Source organism: Lithobates pipiens, unplaced genomic scaffold, assembly GCF_037356315.1.
Source record: "Lithobates pipiens isolate NorthernLeopardFrog02 unplaced genomic scaffold, aLitPip1_a1.2 Scaffold_18, whole genome shotgun sequence".
Classification (NCBI taxonomy): domain Eukaryota; kingdom Metazoa; phylum Chordata; class Amphibia; order Anura; family Ranidae; genus Lithobates; species Lithobates pipiens.
The window spans coordinates 111,412,413-111,431,998 of record NW_027507758.1 but is presented as its reverse complement, the minus strand read 5'-3'; the positions used below and the strand labels follow the sequence as shown (position 1 = coordinate 111,431,998).

Below are 19,586 nucleotides of genomic sequence, written 5' to 3'. Positions count from 1 at the left end.
TTCCTGAGTCCATTAACGCTTTAACAGGAAAGTCATTGATTGTAATATCGCAGATTTGCGGTTCAGTCTCTAGTCCAGGAACTGCAGCACAAGATGGTTCCGCAAATAGCGACTGACGCCGGCTAGCGTCACATTCCATGGGTTCAGAGGTAAGAGGGCAATGGGCCGACACGTGTCCCGCCTCATGGCATCTCCAACACTGGATAGGGCCTGGTCTCTTTGGCAAGGAGTCCTTTTCAGAGCCCCTTAGCCACCCGGGACCATCACCAGTCTTTTGTCCCTGAGACACCACTTGAGCCCTTTTCCCCCCATCAGCACCCCTCCACACTCCCCCAATAGATGGAAGTCTCTTACCAGCTGACGGCACAGATCTGGCGCTCCGGGGAGGTGAAGATGCTGCAGGAACATCACGGAGGTAGTCCTCAGTCGCCTGGAACCTCTCCACAAGGTTGACAAGTTCGTTTGCGTTCTTAGGATCACCTTGTCCCACCCAGCGTTGCAGGTCAGTAGGAAGCGCTCGGAGGTAGCGATCCATCACGACCTTCTCTAGGATTTGTGCAGGAGTAGAAGTGTCTGGCTCCAACCACTTTCTTGCCAAATGGATTAGGTCATACATCTGGGACCTCGCTGATTTGTCCAGACTGTAGCTCCAGTTGCGTACCCTCCGGGCACGGACTGCAGTAGTAACTCCTAGTCGGGCAAGTATCTCCTCTTTTAGCCGAGTATAGTCCTTAACCTCTTGCTCACTGAGGTCATAGTAGGCCTTTTGGGGTTCACCTGTTAAATAGGGCGCAATTACCTCTGCCCACTCAGCGGCTGGTAACTTCTCTCGCTCAGCCACGCGCTCAAATACTGTTAGAAAGGCCTCAACATCGTCCTCAGCAGTCATCTTTTGCAGCGCTTTCTGCACAGTCCTTCTCCCAAAAAAAATCTCTGGAGCGGCTCCCATCACTATGGGTGGATTAGTAACCACAGGCGCCTCACGATTTACTATCAGGTGCTCGATAAGTTGTTGTTGGCTTTGGCGCAAAGCTTGCAACTCTTCCTTATGCATCTGCTGTTGTGCCGCCATGGACTGTTCATGTCGTTGCTGTTGTTGCAAACTCACTTGCATAAACTGCTTCAGCATCTCCTCCATGTTGCTGGACTGTTCCTGGAGTGTCATTGCAGCTTTCACCCAAGACATAAGCAGCTGTAGCCAAGTCTGTCCACACCGTTGCCCCTAGCAACCGACTTTGCCCGCATTCGAACACCAATTGTAAGGGATCTTCCCGGGGTAGGGTGTGTTTGGACACAGTTCACAGCAGACTTGGAATTTATAAAGCAGATCTTGGCGTTTATTCGTGGTACAAACAGTCCAGCAAACAAAATATACAGCAACACCGTGCTTTCTAAGTACAACAAAAATAAAAGTCCTAGCCCGGCTGGGCGCTTACTAACAGGTTCTGCTCACCTATCTGACACTTACAAACACAGCGTCTTTCGCCTGGATGTCGCAGGGTGAGTTTTAGCTCCAGCAGTGGCTGTGCTTGCAGCTTCCTTCAACACACAGATTGTTCATTCCCTGGCTGAGAGCCATCAGCTGCAGACCCTGCAGTGCCTTTAGCTTCCCAGGCTAATTAGGATCAAAGCTCACCTGATCCCAAACCCAGAACTGGATCGGGGGATGTGGAATGACAGGTCCCTCTACCAAACCTACCTGCCATTCCATATAAACCCAGGCCCGGCAAAATTAAATAACAATTCAGCAGCATATCGCTGCTGAGAAACTGAACCATCCTGGATTTACCATCTCACACTGTGTAGCAACCTAGGTGAGATGTACACCCCCTCGATCACTTCTCCAGTGACATGTCTACAATATATATATACACATATATATATATATATATATATATACATATATATATACATATATATACATATATATATATATATATATATATATATATATATGTGTGTGTGTGTAAACAAGGCAGATCGCTGTCCTGTCAGTAGGGAAGATATTTATCCTGTGTTCCTCCAAAGCAGGAACATGGATCAATGACTGCCCTAGTGAAAGCACCTCCCGCACAGTTAGAAAACACTGGCTAGGCACACAGTTAATCCTTCGATAGCCCCTGATGTTTAATCCCTTCCCAGCCAGTGTCATTAGTACAGTGACAGTGCATATGTTTAGCACTGATCACCAGTGTTAATTTTGACATGAAATTTCGATCTAGTTCTAGCTATGGTCTTTTGACTAGAACGCCATTTTAGGTTTAGTCATATTTTAATCATCTGAGTTGTTTTCGTTTTAGTCGTATTTTAGTCGACTAAAATCCCCAGTACATTTAGGTCGACTGAAATCTGATGGGTTTAGTTACATTTTAATGTATTATTTCTTTAGAACATTATATACATTAAACATTATATAAAAATCTAATAAGATGTTTATTATTTATGGTATTAAGGTTTGAACATGCACTACTGACACAGATTTAGCCGTTGTGATATATATTCAATTTTGTTTTAGTTGCATTTTAGTCTTTAGAGCCCCTCTTTTACTTACCTGTGCCTGGTCTTTACAGCGGGGATGAGAACACCAGCTCCAGTCAGTGCCTCGAGTCCTGATTGGATAGATTGATAACCGCGCAGCCATTGGCTCCCGCTGCTATCAATCAAATCCAATGATGCTGGAGCCTGGGGGCGGGGCCGAGTTCTGCTGTCTGTGTCAATGAGCGCAGAAGCAGGACACGGGAGCGCACCCGCACGTGTGTCCCAAGGGAAAGCGGCTCTCCAACGGGGCACTCGAGAAGAGGAGGAGCCAGGAGCGCCCCTGAGGGACCTCAGAAGAGGATGATTGGGGCCACTCCATGCAAAACCAACTGCACATAGAAGGTAAGCATGACATGTTTGTTATTTAAAAAAAAAAAATGTACATATCCTTTAATGCATAGAATGTATTAAGATACAAAAACCTTCTGACTTTACAACCCCTTTTAGGGCCGGTTCACACAGCGAGCCGCGGCGAGGCGTCTCCGACTTACCTCGCCGCGACTTGCGGGGAGCTCAGCGGCGACTTGCAGAGGACTTCTGCATAGAAGTCAATGCAAGTCGCCCCCGAAGTCGCCCCGAAGTAGTACAGGAACCTTTTTTCTGAGTCGGAGCGACTCGAGTCGCTCCTCTCAGAACGGTTCCATAGTACTGAATGGGGGCGACTTGCGGGAGCGAGGCGAGGCGAGCCGTGTCGCCTCGCCTCGCGTCGCAGTGTGAACCGGCCCTAACAATCACTGCTTTAAAACCTCATGCACACTGGGCTTAAAAGAAAAAAAAAAAAAGATACATTTACAGGTGTTTGGCCTTTTTTTCAGCCTGTAAAAGTACCTCAATGCTAGCCATTGGCGTTGATTTACTAAAGGCAATCAGACTTTGTAAGAGCTTAGTTATTTCTTTGCAAAGAATAAAAAAAAAAAAAAAAAAAATTATCAAAACATTTTTTTCCTTTTTTTTTTAAGTGATCGCATAGGCTCTATTCTCAGATGCATAAGGAGCTCAGACAGCTTGGGGTAGGAATAACAGCAGCACAATGGTCTTCACAGTAAATGGCTGTGCGGCGGGGGTGGGGGGTATCAGGACAACTCTAATCATTAGAGGAGAGCAGGCTTAGTTTCCAGCAAAGCCAGAATACTAACCACACTGTGTCCTCCTGCCTAGTGTGGTCAGTTTTCTAATAGGAAAGCAGAGGAACTGGCAGGAACATCAGGAATGTCAACCAAAGGAAGAAATACAAAGGAAACGGGGTACTTTTTCATACAAGTACAAGGTACAGCAGGGACATATCAGGAATGTGAAATGTTGGGTTTACATATTAGTGCGTTCTAATGGCCAGAATAAATTATTACTAGCCAATGGAATCTATTAATGCCAAAATGCTTGCGGCGACTAAAAACGTGTGCAATACACAGCTTCAGGGGCATTTTTTAAGCAGCTTTTCTCTGCCCAGGAGAAAAGGCATTCAGAGGGGCTAAACAGATATCCTGTGTGCATGAGACTTCAAAATATAGGATCAACTCAGGGTATATATTAAAACACAAACTAATACATTTGATTAGATATAAATCTAATTTCCAGTATAGCAGGTTTATATAATGGTTGCTAAGTGAACCTGTCAGCGTTTTCATACTTTCAATCAAATGTCTTTTAAAAGTCCCTCCTTAAAAAGTGCTACGGTGCCTGATATTAGCTTTAACCAGAAAACTCTCATTTGTCTACCCTTCCAGTCTGGGTGCCCTTTGCTGCTATAAGCCCCCTCCACCTGCTCTTCACTATCCAATGAAAGGCAAATTGTCCTCCTTATAGATAGTGGGATAAGAGGCAGCAAAGTTTAGTACACAGAATTCCAAATTGGAGTTTTCTGGCTAATAAAAATAATATGTCGTCCTATAGACCCTTGGTCTTATGCCCTGTACACACGGTCGGACTTTCCAACAGAAAATGTGCAATCGGATCGTGTTGTCAGAAAATCCGATCGTGTGTGGGCTCCATCTGACTTTTTCGTCAGAATTTCCTACACACAAAGTTTGAGAGCAGGATCTAAAATTTTCCGACAACAAAATCCGATCGTTTAAATTCTGATTGTGTGTAGACAATTTCCAACGGACAAAGTGGCACGCATGCTCAGAATAAATTACGAGAAAAAAGCTATTGGCTACTGGCCCTTTTATAGTCCCATCGTACGTGTTCTACGTCACCGCGTTCTGAACGATCGGATTTTCCGACTACTTTGTGCGACCTTGTGTATGCAAGACAAGTTTGGGCCAAAATCCATCTGAAAAAATCTGAGGGATTTTGTCGTTGGAATGTCCGACCGTGTGTACAGGGCATAAGACATGGCTTTTGGTTTTAGAAGAAGTGTATTTTTAATGTAAAAAATAAAGCTTGTATGCATGTGGCTTGCACAGTAGATTATGCTTGACTGGAAAATGCAATTGGTTTCAGATTCTGGTAGCCCTTTTATCTGTTATCATATGTTCTCTATATATTGGCAGGGAACCCATGAAAAGTAGTCAGCAACATTTGAAAATGTGGATGGGGCAAGGAGGACGGAGGACATTGTGCAAAGGGAAACCAAATGTATTTAAAAGTAACTGAAAATACAAAAAATTAAAAACACACACACACACAGAGCAAATGTGTTTCAGGAAATTATGTAACTACTAACTTTGCTTTAAAAAAAAAAAAAAAAAGGGCAACAACAATCCCAACAATAAAGCAGTTGTATATGATTGGTCAGTTTTTCATCCTCTTTTATCAATTCTATATATCTCATCTACCTTACAAACTGCTCAGTGTCTGCCATCCCTCTCTGCCAATCCCTACACCGGCTTCTGACCACCCAGCGAATGAAATCGAAGATACTAACGTCATTATACAAAGCCATTCTCAACTCTGCCCCCAGCTACATCACCAATCTTGTCTCCAAATATCACCCAAACCGTCCTCTCTGCTCCTCTCAAAACCTCCTACTCTCAAACTCCCTTGTGTCCTCCTCCCATGCTCATCTCCAGGACTTCTCCAGAGCCTCTCCCATCCTCTGGAACTATCTACCTCAATCTGTCCGGCTATCTACTACTCTGGCTGCTTTCAGGCAATCCCTGAAAATTAATCTCTATCACGCCTCCAACTAACTGAACTTTTAGCACTTCCATCAGATCCTTCCCCACAGTTACATCCTTTTGTACCACTTGCCCCACCCTATTAGATTGAAAGCTCTTCTGAGCAGGGCCCTCTTAACCTTCTTGTGTTTTATTGTATTGTAACTGTACTGTCTCCCTTTTATATTGCAAAATGCCGTGTAAACTGTTGGCACTCCTATAGAATAATAATAATAATAATAATATGAATAATAATAATAATAATAATAATAAATTAGATGACAAGACCACATCATTAGACATGAAGTATAACTGAAATTTTAATATATGCCCCTCTTGCCTTTTCCCACTCTGCAGATTTTCTAAAGAATTATACATTGTACTTTATTTCAGAAGCTAACAGACCCGCAGCAAGCCAATTGGGGGTACATGTTATGTACTTCCATAGACATCAATGGCCTGCCTAAACTTAAAATCATGACATAACCATGGGTAGCCTATTAAAGTTGGAACAGCTAGCTTATGCTTGTGTAGTCCTGCACACAGCTGGCTCAAAAGAACACTAAAACAAAGCCAGAACATAGTGCGCCTACCAGCTGCAGGAATGAATGCATACGTCTAATGTGGCTCTGCATGTTTAATTACCCAAAGTGCCGGGAAGAGAAAAGGGGGACATAGTTATCATAATCTGAGAACCACTTTAAATGAGGAATTACTCCAGTGTGCATAAAGTTTTAAACTAGGAACATTTAAACCAGCCTTCTAAACCAGGGTGCCTTGAGGTTTCTTCAGGGCAGCCTTGGCAAAATGCCCAAAAATTGTATACAAACTAGCATGTGGATGAAGTCTGTCTTTTAGTTACACAAAACCACAGGTTCTCATTGTACAACCGATGTCCTAATGACCATTGGCATAATCAGTTGATAAGGAGGATGTCAGTCGCTGGCATTGCATCCTTTTTTAACCCTCCCCTGCCCCTCTCCATCAGCATTGGAGTAACATTAGCTGAGTGATGGAGAAAAACAGAGAGAAGGGATATACTAGTCAGTACCAGTTTGCAAAAGTGTATTTGCGTTGGAAGAATAAAACATCTCTGATGTTGGATGACCTACGTGTGTGGATAGTTCTGCATTATTTAAAACTATTAGAATCGTTTTTCACATATTAGAATGGCGTGCCTCGGGACGGTCCATAATTTTTAAAGGGTGCCTTGAGATTGTTCATCATTTTTAAAGGGTGCCTTGACTGAAAAAGGGTTGAGAAACACCAATTTAAAGGATATGTGAATACGACTATACTAAACAATTCTTTATAAATCAATAATGCAACTATACCAACTTACATATATTTCACAGTATAAAAATTAACCAATGCACCAACAAATAAAACATAATAAACTAGAAAAATAAGGAAAAATAAAGAAATCAATGTGAACAAAGATATTTTTATTGTATTATAGTCTCTTATGTGCTTGTGCTCCACAGATTCCACTTCTAAAGCCTCGTACACATGATCTGATTTTCCGACAGGAATTGTGTGATGACAGGTCCATCGGACAAAAGTCCAAAGTACAAACACGCATGCTCGGAAGCAAGGACGAGCCAGAAGTGGTCGGTCTTGTAAACTAGTGTTCGTAATGGAGAATTAACATTCACGATGTGCCAAATTTTGAAATCTCGAATGTAGATCACATTCTCTTCTTCTTTAATGGGATAATAATGAAGCTGCTTTGGTGGTGATACTGATGGATTTATTGCAAACTAATTTTTAAAAGCTTTTTTTTTTCTAGTGATATCAAGAATAATATTATTATGCTTTTTTTTTTTTTTTTTTTTTTGGCAAGTTACCACAACACCATTATTCCGTAGTTTTTAAGTTCAAAGATACCACTATGTTGATTTTAATTTTACATTGTATTTTTTTTAAATGTAACTGCCTACTCCCAAACTGTCATTTGAAGTAAAACACATAGTCAAGTATTATTCTCCACAAATTTTTTATTGTGCATTAAAAAAAAGTAAACAAATACAATTAGACATGCTATCTGCCAAAAGAACTTAAGCAAAAAGTTAATTCTATGCATCCAAAAATATAACAAATCAAATCATTACTATTCAACCAAAAAATAAAATAAAAGCCTCATGAATGTGTCCTGCTTCTTAATATAGGGGGTCAACAATAGCAAGAGTTGGTGAAAGCAGGGGTCCGTCATCCGGAGATAATACCAAAAAACATCTGAATTATTCTCCTGGAGCTCCAGCAGCAAAAGCATATGACATAATTGGTCACGATTAATAAAGCAACCAATTTTTAGTCCAAGAACTCCTCCTCCTCCTGTTCCTGGACTGGACTTGGGTCAAAGCAATAACTCCAAGGCCAATAATAAATAACACTTTATCTCCTCTGATTCTGCAACATGTCTGGTTGACGAACGGCTGTTCAGAAACTAACTTAAAAGTGCGAACTGAAAAGCGCTAAATGAAAATAGCAAAATTAAAACCGTGAACTGAAAAGTGCTAAATGAAAAGAGCGAAATGAAAAGCGCGAATCAACACTCAAACTTCTACTAACACAAAATTAGCAGAAGGAGCCCAAAGAGTGGTGCTAAAGAGCTGAAAAAACACGTAGTACTGTACGTCAGTACGTTCATGTTTGTTGACCGACAATTCTTTGCCGTTTGTATGCAAGACAAAATCCAGGCACATGCCTTCGGACAAAAGTCAGAGGTTTTGTCTGCGGAAAATCATGTGTACGAGGCTTTAGGCAAGTGAACAGGCTTCCACTCAGGTGGCGCTGCACTACCGATTTATAGAGAGTGGAAGGAGGTGTGCAGAACATTTCTATTATTTTATCATTTCTATTATTCTATTAGCATTCTACATCTATTATTTCTATTATACTGTATCTATTTTTTTTTTTTTATGCCTGCACTGAAAGTTACTAGGATATGATTGGCTGATACAGAGGCAGCATAAGATAATTCTTTATCCAGATTCCAGATACTTTACAGATTTATTCAGTACAAGGTTTTCTAGTAAAGATGGTTTTCAGATCTGATCATGTAATGTACATTGAAAAGATCATCAGCTTAGCTCTAAAACCTGGCCATTGAGTGATCGAGTTTCATTACTGCACATGACACGTTTCCAGTGGAACAGCACTCTGTATAGGGTGAGAGTGATCATATTGGACCTTGTGGAAGTGGAATTGCTAGTAAAGCAGAGATAATTTGAACCTTCCATTACTGCCATTGTGACCTACAGTAATGTACACTATATTGCCAAAAGTATTGGGACATTGTGAACTTTAATGGCATCCCAGTCTTAGTCTGTAGGGTTCAATATTGAGTTGGCCCACCCTTTGCAGCTATAACAGTTCAACTCTGGGAAGGCTGTCCACAAGGTTTAGGAGTGTGTCTATGGGAATATTTGACCCTTCTTTCATTTGTGAGGTCAGGCACTGATGTTGAACGAGAAGGCCTGTCTTGCAATCTCCACTCTAATTCATCCCAAAGGTGTTCTATCGGGTTGAGGTCAGGACCCTGTGCAGGCCAGTCAAGTCCCTACACCCCAAACTCACTCATCCATGTCTTTATGGACCTTGCTTTGTGCTTCTTTATGATCCTTCATAAAGAAGCTGCATCGCTGCGCCGTTATCCGGTGCAGCGTGAGCATGGTCAAATGGTTGGCAAACCCCGGCCGCCCACATAGTGAGTTGGGTGGGTTGGAAGTCAGGACTAGGTGATAAAGGAGAGGGAGGGATGTAACAGAAAACTTCAGGCACTCTGTCTCTCTCTGCAAAGAACAAAGAGTATTATGGCCAAACCTGTATTTAGTAGGCAGCAGGGTCAGTCTCTCTCCCTCCTTCCACCCCCCTCTTTCTCTCTCCCTCCATCCCTCTTTCTTTTTTTCTCTCTCCCTCATTCCCTCTCTTTCCTTCTTTCTCTCTCCATCTTTCTTTTCCTCCATCCCTCCTTCTTTATTTCTTTCTCCCTCCATCCCTCTCTTTTTTCCTTCTCTTCTCTCTCCCTCCCTTCATCCCTCTTTCACTTTTTCCCTAGCTCTCCCTCCATGTCTTTCTGTTAAAAAAAGTATTCATTTTTGTTCTGATTAGCTTGAACTAATGAAGTTTTATATTGCGCAGATTGCCTATAGATTGCCATTTTTTCATAAGCAGTGGAACTTCTTTTGTAGCAATTCACAAGAATGTCTGATCCTCACTGTCTGGCTCATAGGGAATAATGGTTAGCCTGTCTTTTTTCCCCTCTAGTACAGCGTAGTATGTACATGACCCAGATCCACCTTTCTGTTACTATGCGCCAGCACCAAGGATGCATATACTGCGCTGACCCTGTGCAAGTTGGGTAGTGACTAGAAGATATTATCATTTTTGATTGTACACACCTTTGATTTTTCAGTATATTGGCTGCCTGTTTTCTATTTAATACAGGTATTTATATAGCGCCAACAATTCACATATTTACATCACGTCTCTGCCCTAAAGGAGCTTGTAATCTAAGGTCCCTGCCCACAAGGAGCTTACAAATCTAAGATCTAAGATGCATACATAAACACATTAAATCCAATTTAGACAAGAGCCAATTGACCTATCAGCATGTCTTTAAAGAGCACAGTGCAGTCATCACTCAAAACTGCTGCTATCATTTCACGAAGAATCATTACCCTTGTGCATGGGTACCTTAAAGTGGAAGTAAACCCATCGATTTAAACAGTTTAAAAAAACAGTTACATTCCCGGCATGCCGGGAATGCTAACTGCACATTGGCTGTGCTCTCAACCAAACTGTCAAACCATCCAATGGCTGGTGTCATAACAGATCACATGTGCAGCACCTTGGCAGTTGAAGATTAAACAGAGGCAAAGATGGCAGCTTCCTTAGCTGAAAATGATAGGGGAGTTTACTTCCACTTTAAGAATCGTTCTCTCTGTCTAAAACTGTCACATCTGTGACCAGTGTTATTCTAGCCAGAGGTTTTCATTACTCAGTTGTGTTCACTAGGGATGAGCCCGATGTTCGAGTCGAACGCCGAACAGCGACAAATATGCGGCATCCACGGCAAATTCGAAAGCTGCAAAAGGCCGTTAAAGTCTATGGGACACTAACATGGAAAATCAAAAGTGCTCATTTTAAAGGCTTATATGCAAGCTGTTGCCATAAAAAGTGTTTGGGGACTGAGTCCTGCCCCAGGGGACATGTATCAATGCAAAAAAAAGTTTTAAAAACTGCAGTTTTTTTCGGGAGCAATGATTTTAATAATGCTTAAAGGGAAAAAATAAAAATGAAATATTCCTTTAAATATCATGCCTGGGGGGTGTCCTTAGTATGCTTGTAAATTAGCGCATTTTCCCCATGTCAAAATTATATTTCTAAAAGGAAAAAAAAAGTACTCGCGGTTGTAATGTATTGTCGGGTCCCGGCAACATAGATGAAAATCATTGAAATGAATGGCATGGGGAGGGTGCTCTGAGGTCCCCCCCAAAGCACCTTGTACCCATGTTGATGGGGACAAGGGCTTCATCCCCACAACCCTTGCCCAGTGGTTGTGGGGGTCTGTGGGCAGGGACTTTCGGAATCTGGAAGCCCCCTTTTAACAAGGGGACCCCTAGATCCCACTCCCCTATGTGAATGGGTATCAGGTACATTGTACCCCTACACATATACCAAAAAAAAATGTCAAAATGTTAAAAATGACAGTAGACAATTTGGGAGAAGTCCTTTATTATAAAAAATTGTCCCTCGATGTCCATTCATGTTCGATCACAGCGTCTGGTGACCCGATAAAAAAATTTAAAAAACTGAAAAAACTCCGCCTCCATGGGAGGCTCCCGCTGACTGAAGCCCCTTTGCGATGACAGCTGTTATATAGCTGAGGGCGGGGCCACCCGCTGACATAAACAAGTAACCTGTCCCCTTCTGACGTTACGTGACATCACATAACATCAGAGGGGGCGGAGTCACCCGTTTACATCACCGTCTGGCCCCGCCCTCAGCTATATAACAGTTGTCATCACAAAGAGGCTTCAGTCAGTGGGAGATTCCCATGGAGGCAGGGTTTTTTTCCTTTTTTTATCGGGTCGCCGGACGCTGTGATTGTAGATGAATGGACATCATGGGACAGTTTTTTTTTTTACTAAAGGACTTGTCCCAAAATATCTGCTAATGTGTAGGGGTACAATGTACCCGATGTGGGGGGAGGGCGGGATCTGGGGGTCCCCTTGTTGAAGGGGGCTTCCAGATTCCGATAAGCCCCCCGCCTGCAGACCCCACAACCACCGGGCAAGGGTTGTGGGGATGAGGCCCTTGTCCCCATCAAGATGGGGACAAGGTGCTTTGGGGGGATCTCAAAGCACCCTCCCCATGTTGAGGGCATGGTATGGTTCAGTGGGGAGGGGCTAACTCTCTCATGCCCCCCCTTTTCCTGCGGCCTGTCAGGTTGCAAGCTCAGATAAGGGTCTGGTATGGATTTTGGGGGGCCCCATGCCATTTTTAAAAAATTTTGGCTCAGGGTTACCCTTAAAATCCATACCAGCCCTGAAGGGCCTGGTATGGATTTGGGGGGACCCCTACGCCATTTCTTTTTTAAATTTCGGTGCAGGGGTCCCATTAATATCCACACCAGACCTGAAGGGCCTGGTATGGATTTTGGGGGGACCCCCACACAATTTTTTTTTCATTCGGGTGCAGGGTTCCCCTTAATATCCATACCAGACCTGAAGGGCCTGGTAATGGACTTGGGGGGGGGAACATGCCGTTTTTTTGTCAATGATTTTCATCTATATTGCCGAAACCCGACAATACATTACAGCCACGAGTTTTAAATTACTTTTTTTCCTTTAGAAATGTCATTTTGCTGTGGTACTATTATAAACACAGAACGCTACTTTACAGGCATACTAAGGAGATCCCGCAGGCATGATATTTAAAGGAATATTTAATTTTTATTGTTTCATTTTAAGCATTATTAAAGTCCTAGACTTTAACGGTGTTTGCGTGTTCGTCCAAATTTTTTGCCTGTTTGACTACTAGGGATGAGCCTGAACACCCCCGGTTCGGTTCACACCAGAACTTGCACTTTAAAATGATCAAAAATATATACTCATTGATCGTCAAAGCCATGACATTGATATGAATCAGCCAAAATCTGAAGGATAGTACTAGCATCCATTATTTAAGAGATTTATTCCCTTCCTACTTTCATAACAGTAACCATTTAAATAAAGACCGATCTAATATATAGGGGCCTCCAGCTGGGTGTACTGCTTTATGGATTTTATTAATTAAGTTGCCAGAAAGCTTCAGAAAATAAATGAAAGCAGGCTCCCCAGACCCTGGAGCTGTGCACTGACATGAGAAGATATGGTCGCACTATATTTGCAAGACTGCAGGTTTGAAAAGACCGTCATAGATTGGAGAGCTGATTTTCCACTTACTTGATCAAGCCGCCACGGTGGAAAATATAAAGCTCCTGAGGCAAGGTGCACGTACTCAGAGGGATGGCGCGCACAAAGCTTTGCAGCAGAGGAAATTCAGGGGTCAGGTGAGGAACAGTAATGATGCAAAAGTCTTTATCCTGGAGCAATGAAACACAAATCATATTACTGGAATCCATGCATACCATCCACCTGGGAATTAACACTAATTAATTAAAATGTTTCATGCATCAGAGCTCACGGTATTAGCTTGGAATGATTTCATGCACTAGAGGTGGAACAGGCTGGCACCGGGACTTATAAATAAACAATACCATAACATTACATGAGTGACAATATTTTACCTCCATTAATTCTGAGGATAGTCTAATTGCAACGCTTGTTATTCTCACATATTTAACGTAATCATTACTGGGAAACAATAAAGTTAAATAAAGGAAAAATTGCAAGAGATTAAAAACTGGAGCCATTCTTCATTTCTTCTAAGAGAGGCTAAAAAATGAAGCATATTAGTGCTGGTCTTATGGGAACACCCCCATATGACTGCAGTTTACATCACTTTGTTCTACAAGAAACACCTACTGCAGGGAGGCTAGATACAGAATACAAAGTATGTAGGAACATATAGGTTGTCCTAAAATAGGATCTATATAAAACAAATATAGATTTTAGAGGTAAAGTTGAACTACAGGCAAAACAGAAAAATACACAGATAAAATACATATATAAGAGCTGTAATAACTGACAAATAACTTGCATACCTCACAACTGTCCCTGATTTCAAGGGACTGTCCCTGATTTGGAGCAATGTCCCTCATTCCTCCTCATTTGTCCCTCATTTTGGTCTGATCTATATAAAATGCACTTTTTATCTATCTTAAAGTGTTTCCCAGTGCTAAACCTTTCATCTGATTTCTAAATTGCTGCATTTTTAACCACTTTCAGACCGGACCATTTTGCTGACTTAAGACCAGACCACTTTTTGTGATTCGGCACTGCGTCGTTTTAACTGACAATTGTGCGATCATGCGACGTGGCTCCCAAACAAAATGTACGTCCTTTTTTTCCTACAAATAGAGCTTTCTTTTGGTGGTATTTGATCACCCTTGTGGTTTTTATTTTTTGCGCTATAAACAAAAAAAGAGCGAAAATTTTGAAAAAAAACTAATTTTTGAACTTTTTTTCCATAATAAATATCCCCAAAAACATATAGAAAAATTTTTTTCCCCTCAGTTTAGGCCGATACGTATTCTTCTACATATTTTTGGAAACGTAAATCGCAATAAGTTATAGCGTTTACAAAATAGGGGATAGTTTTATGGCATTTTTATTAATAATTTTTTTTTACTAGTAATGGAGGTGATCAGTGGTTTTTATTGTGACTGCGACATTATGGCGGACACATCAGACATTTTTGACACATTTTTGGGACCACTGTCATTTATACAGCAATCAGTGCTATACAAATGCATTGATTCCTGTATAAATGACACTGGCAGTGAAGGGGTTAACCAGGGGGTGGCAGTGTAGGGGTTAAGTGTGTCCTAGGGGCGTGTTACTAACTGTGGGGGGTGTGGCTGTGTGTTAGTGAACACTGATCTCTGCTCCAATCACAGGGAGCAGAGATCAGTGTCACTTGTTGCTAGGCAGAACAGGGAGATGCTGTTTACTTCCGCATCTCCCCATTCAGTCTCCCCATGAGAGGCGGACTCACGGAGGCTCCAACTGGCGGCGTGCACGCAATGGCACGGCGGCAGTTTCAAATACCTTTACGCCAATTTGCCTGCCCGTGCCATTCTGCCGACGTACATCGTCGTGCGTCGGTCGGAAAGTGGTTAGATTCCAAAAGCCAATATGAAGGAATAGTAGTGGTAAAAAAATAAAATAAAAAAAAAAGCACTCGTGGGTTTAACCAATCTTGTTTTTTTGTACAATTCTCCTTTAAGGGGGCGTGGCAAGGGTGTGTCTTATGCCTGTATACTTTTGCTGATAGGTGTCCCTCATTCCCATCTCAAAAAGTTGGGAGGTATGCATTTGTAGTTCTGTCCATCCAGTCCTAGGATTTTCACCCAGCACAGTACTGCCTAGCGGCCCCCCTAGAGTTTGAAGGACAGTAAACTGGCCCTTTGTTTAGAAAAGTTTGGAGACCCCTGCCTTAGACTACACTCACGGGAAGTCATCACACAGAGCAGCAGGGTCCACGTCTTGGTCTATGACACAACAGACTACTGAACTCATCTCTCGGTCACTCTCTCTCCTCCTATCAGCATAATGCTTCACTGCAACATAACTGATTGATTGGCTTCTTGTGTTGCTTCTCCCTCCCACTTTCTCAGCTCTGTACTTTTACAGTAAAATTCCAGCCAGAACTTAATTTAGTTTGGAATGGGGAGAGAAGGGTTAGAACCTCTGTGACCCTGCTGGGGAGATTTTCCATCACTTCTTGCCCCCAATGAAATGACAGGAAGTGACCAATCATCCAATGTTTAGGTAAATCCCACATTTGACAGTTGTCATCAGAACAGGTGACCCCACCAGGAGATATCCCCTAAATCCTTCTGGCAGGTTACACCATACAATTATGGATTTCCTTTCTCTTCCTGTCCTGGTGACAAAACATGGTGGTGAGTGGTTCTTTCCTGACACGGACAAACCCAAAAAAATAAGAAATTAGGTTCTAATCCTTTTCCATTCTATTCAAAACTGAAAAAGGCTGCCTTTCTACTTTAAATTACATCTGTAACAGTGTGGTGGATTTACTAAAACTGGAGTGCAAAATCTGGTGCAGGTCTGCACAGAAGCCAATCGCCTCTAAGGTTTGTTTTTGTCAAAGCTTAGGCCGCGTACACACGCGCGGACTGTTCGCCCAACTTTGTCCGCTGAACAGTGTTTGGGCGGACAGTCCGCTCGTGTGTGGGCTTTCAGCGGACAGTTTCAGCGGACAGTTTGACGAACAAGGTTTTTCGGAAATTCCGTAAAACTGTCCGCTGAAACCTTGTTTGAGCGAACAGTCCGCCCCTGTGTAGGCTTGTTCGTCAAACTAAGTTCCGCGCATGCTCAGAAAGGATTTACACGCCGAAAGTTATAATGCAGTGTATAGGACGTCGTATTTTTCGTCCCGTCGTACGTGCCGTTCACGTCATCGCGCACGGTTTCAGCAAACTGTTCGTTCGTCGTGTGTGGCCATGTCCGTCCATGCTAATTTTGAGTGGACTGTTTGCCGAAACTGTTTGACGGACAAAGTTGGGTGAACAGTCCCCGCGTGTGTACGCGGCCTTAATTGAACAAGCTGAAGTTAAAAGCTGATTGGTTACCATGCACAGCTACACCGGCTTGTGAACTCTATAGTTTTAGTAAATAAACCCCTTATTGTCACCTTTGCATCCCATTGAGGCTGATCAAGCACAGATCAAATTGTCTCCTCCCCCAGCCAAAGGAGCCATGGAATGACAGCCCTGAAACCAGAGGTGACAAAATGCTTGTTGCTTCCCGCTTCATTTACTGGAGGGTTGACTACAAGCAGTAAAGCCAAAATAAATGATGGGTGTTTGACTACTGGGGTGGGGGGTGGCAGCACATTTTAGGATGTTGAAGTGATTGGCTTAACAATTGTGAACAGAGCCCCAGCCAGGAGTGTGTTTAAAAGCCTATGCTTCCACCGATATAAGCCCTACGTTTGTAGCAGTGAAACAGTTAAGAACTGGTAATCTGCAATATATTAGGTGATAGTATGGAATGAAACCTTCACCACATTCTCTGGTGGAGAGTCAAAACCTTTATTTAAAAAAACACATACACCTAGAAGATTCACCTACAAAGAATGTTTGCTGAATATCAGATTTGCTGCTTCATAAACATGCCTTATACTCATAATGTTTCTTATACTGCTGGTCAGAAACTCATTCACAGTAGTTGTCCAGAGTTCACAGAATAAGTTGGATATGACAAACATCCCTGATAATGTCTTGGTATGACAAAACCCATTGGGTGGAGCCTGGTCACGTGACGTCGCCAGGCACAGAAGTCGGCCAATTTGACGGTTGGAAACATTGACACTTCTGGGTGATTGATATGCGTTTTAGGTTGTGATGCTTGTGAGTACGTTGATGCATTTAAATAAATTAGACCTGTTTTTAATACTGGGAAATGAGGCTTTGTTTTACCCCTCTGTGCTTCATAGTTTAAATTCGCTACTGTTGGGGTAGTCCAGGCCTAAGGATTCTAGTATATCAGGAAGCAGCTCTGGATGTATCAATTGAGGTTAATGCTTAATTGAGTGCTGCTGACCATTCTATTTGGGTGGTCCACAACAGAGGGTAAGGCTTGGAGTGCTGTGGTACTGTTAGAGGACATCCTCTGATCACTCGTTGTATAAATAGTACACTTGTGGTGCAGCTACCAATCCTTGGATATCTTAATGGGAGTTTGATAGACTTCTTATTTATTGGATGAAAGCGCTGCATATGTACCCCTTTCTATTTGTATTATTTGTTACCAGCAAATTTGTGCTAGCTGCTTTTGCCAACATTGACTGTTTTATTACTCTGAGTGCAGGACAATTGCTCTATTCTACTAATAAGTTGGATATACTTACAGGAAAAAGGCTGAAAACATGACTTAAAAAGTCAATAGACCTAAAAAATAAAATAAAGAACAAATTAAAGTAAATAACTGTTTCAAAAAACAAAAAGATGGGCTGCATTGTACTTCATAAATATTATCATCAATAAGCTAATTTTCTACTCCTTTAAAAATTGGATGTTTTAAGGCTAATCTCTATCTTTTAGTAAAGTTGAAATAAATAGTTTTTTTGGACCAAGCTGGCCCAAACAAGCTATTTACTTTACTAATGGATTCAGGGGCTGTGTGCCTTGTATGAACTATATGCAGCCTCAGCTACATAAAATATACAGCGCTGTGCTCCAACAGAGGGATAGGAACTTCCTGTTCCACTCCCGGAACATAATCAAGTTGGGTTGAGTGGCACAAGGATTTATGTATTTTATGAATGATGGAATATAAAGCTTCCTCTGATTGGCTGAGTCAGAGTGGTGGGCTGATGACATCACAATCAGAAGAAGCTTTTTAGTCAAGCATAGAATATAAAACTGGCGCCGCTCAGCCAATTTGATTTTGTTCCAGGAATGGGAGGGGAAGTCCTTATGCTTCTGCTGGAACACAGCACTGTATACTGTATGTAGCTGAGGCTGTATACACTTCATACAGCACACACAGCCACTACATCAATTAAAGTAAATCATTTCTGATTTAGTAGCTTGGTCCAAACAAACTACTAAAATTTCACTAAAAGCTGGAGATCAGCTTTAAAGCAGAACTCAACTGTATATGAGCACCACAAACTGAAAACTCTATTTAATTCATTTTTAATTTTCAAAGAAAACTCACCCATTCATCCATGTCTCCCTGCTTTATTTTGTTGAGCAATCACTTTGTAAAACACTCCCCTAGCATTTCTAGCCATGGCCAACCTGAGTAAGGGCACATAATTCAAGTAGCATTTACTTCCTAGAATTCACCTGCCCTTAGGTCAGGGATGCAGGCAGGGGGGTTTTCTTAGCTGAGAAAAACCCTCCTGCCTTCCTTCTGATGAAAGAAAAAAGATTCTCATGAAGACTCCTTGGATGTATGACATAATTTTGGCCTATGCCAGAAAGAAACTGGAGAAATGTGAAAAAAAAAGGTTAAAACAAGTAAATTTAATATACTTTCCTATCTATTGACTAAGGCTAGTAGCAAAAGGATTAAAAACAGTTAATGCTGATAGAGAGAGCTTAGCTCCACTTTACCCACTTAACAACTGCGCTATAGTCACATGACGGCTACAGCGCGGCTCGAAAACTCTGGGAGGGCGTACTATGAGGCCCTCCCAGAATCCCGCCCCTTGGGGTGCGTACATGGAAGAATCTGTGACCGGCGGGTTCCCGAGGACCCAGCGTATCACGGTAAATGGGCGCTGACAGCGGCCATTTACCATGTGATTGCTCCATCAAATGACGGAGCGGTCACTTGTAAACAAGTGATCATGTCCGGTTCCTCTCTCCTCTCTCTGTACCAATCGGTATGGAGGGGAAAGATCAAGTGCAGCAGTTCTGTGGGCTGGATCTGTACTGCCCCTAATTAAAATAATACTCTGCCTACATAAAAAGATTTGAGAATGTTGGCTTTAGAGTGTCTCTAGTCAAGCACCTGGCAACACAGTGATTATCAATTAAAATTCCAGTCCATCAGGTATGAAATACAGTAAAACCTTGGATTAAGAGTAACTTGGTTTGAGAGTGTTTTGTAAGACAGGCTCATTTATTTTTATAAATTTTGACTTGATAAACAAGCGATGTCTTGATATACAAGTAGGGTCATATCACAAAAAAGAGAAAAGAGAGGCACCTCTAAGTGTAGCAATATAGTTACATTTAATGAAGGTACAACATTTAGCAACTCACATGGTTAATGAGTTAAACAGGCACATCTAAGTATGCAG

General features: G+C 42.1%; 1 protein-coding gene across 2 annotated transcripts in view; it reads right to left on the bottom strand.

Moving 5' to 3' along the window:
* Positions 1-19,586, bottom strand: part of CFAP61 (cilia and flagella associated protein 61) — a 460,443-nt gene that overhangs the window by 345,331 nt on the left and 95,526 nt on the right. For both annotated transcript variants that reach the window (XM_077486014.1, XM_077486015.1), the window contains exons 12-13: positions 17,682-17,721; positions 13,088-13,227 (exon numbers count right to left, since the gene is read on the bottom strand). In XM_077486014.1, the coding sequence (XP_077342140.1) occupies positions 13,088-13,227; positions 17,682-17,721 (180 nt within the window). The remainder of the gene's footprint in view (positions 1-13,087; positions 13,228-17,681; positions 17,722-19,586) is intronic.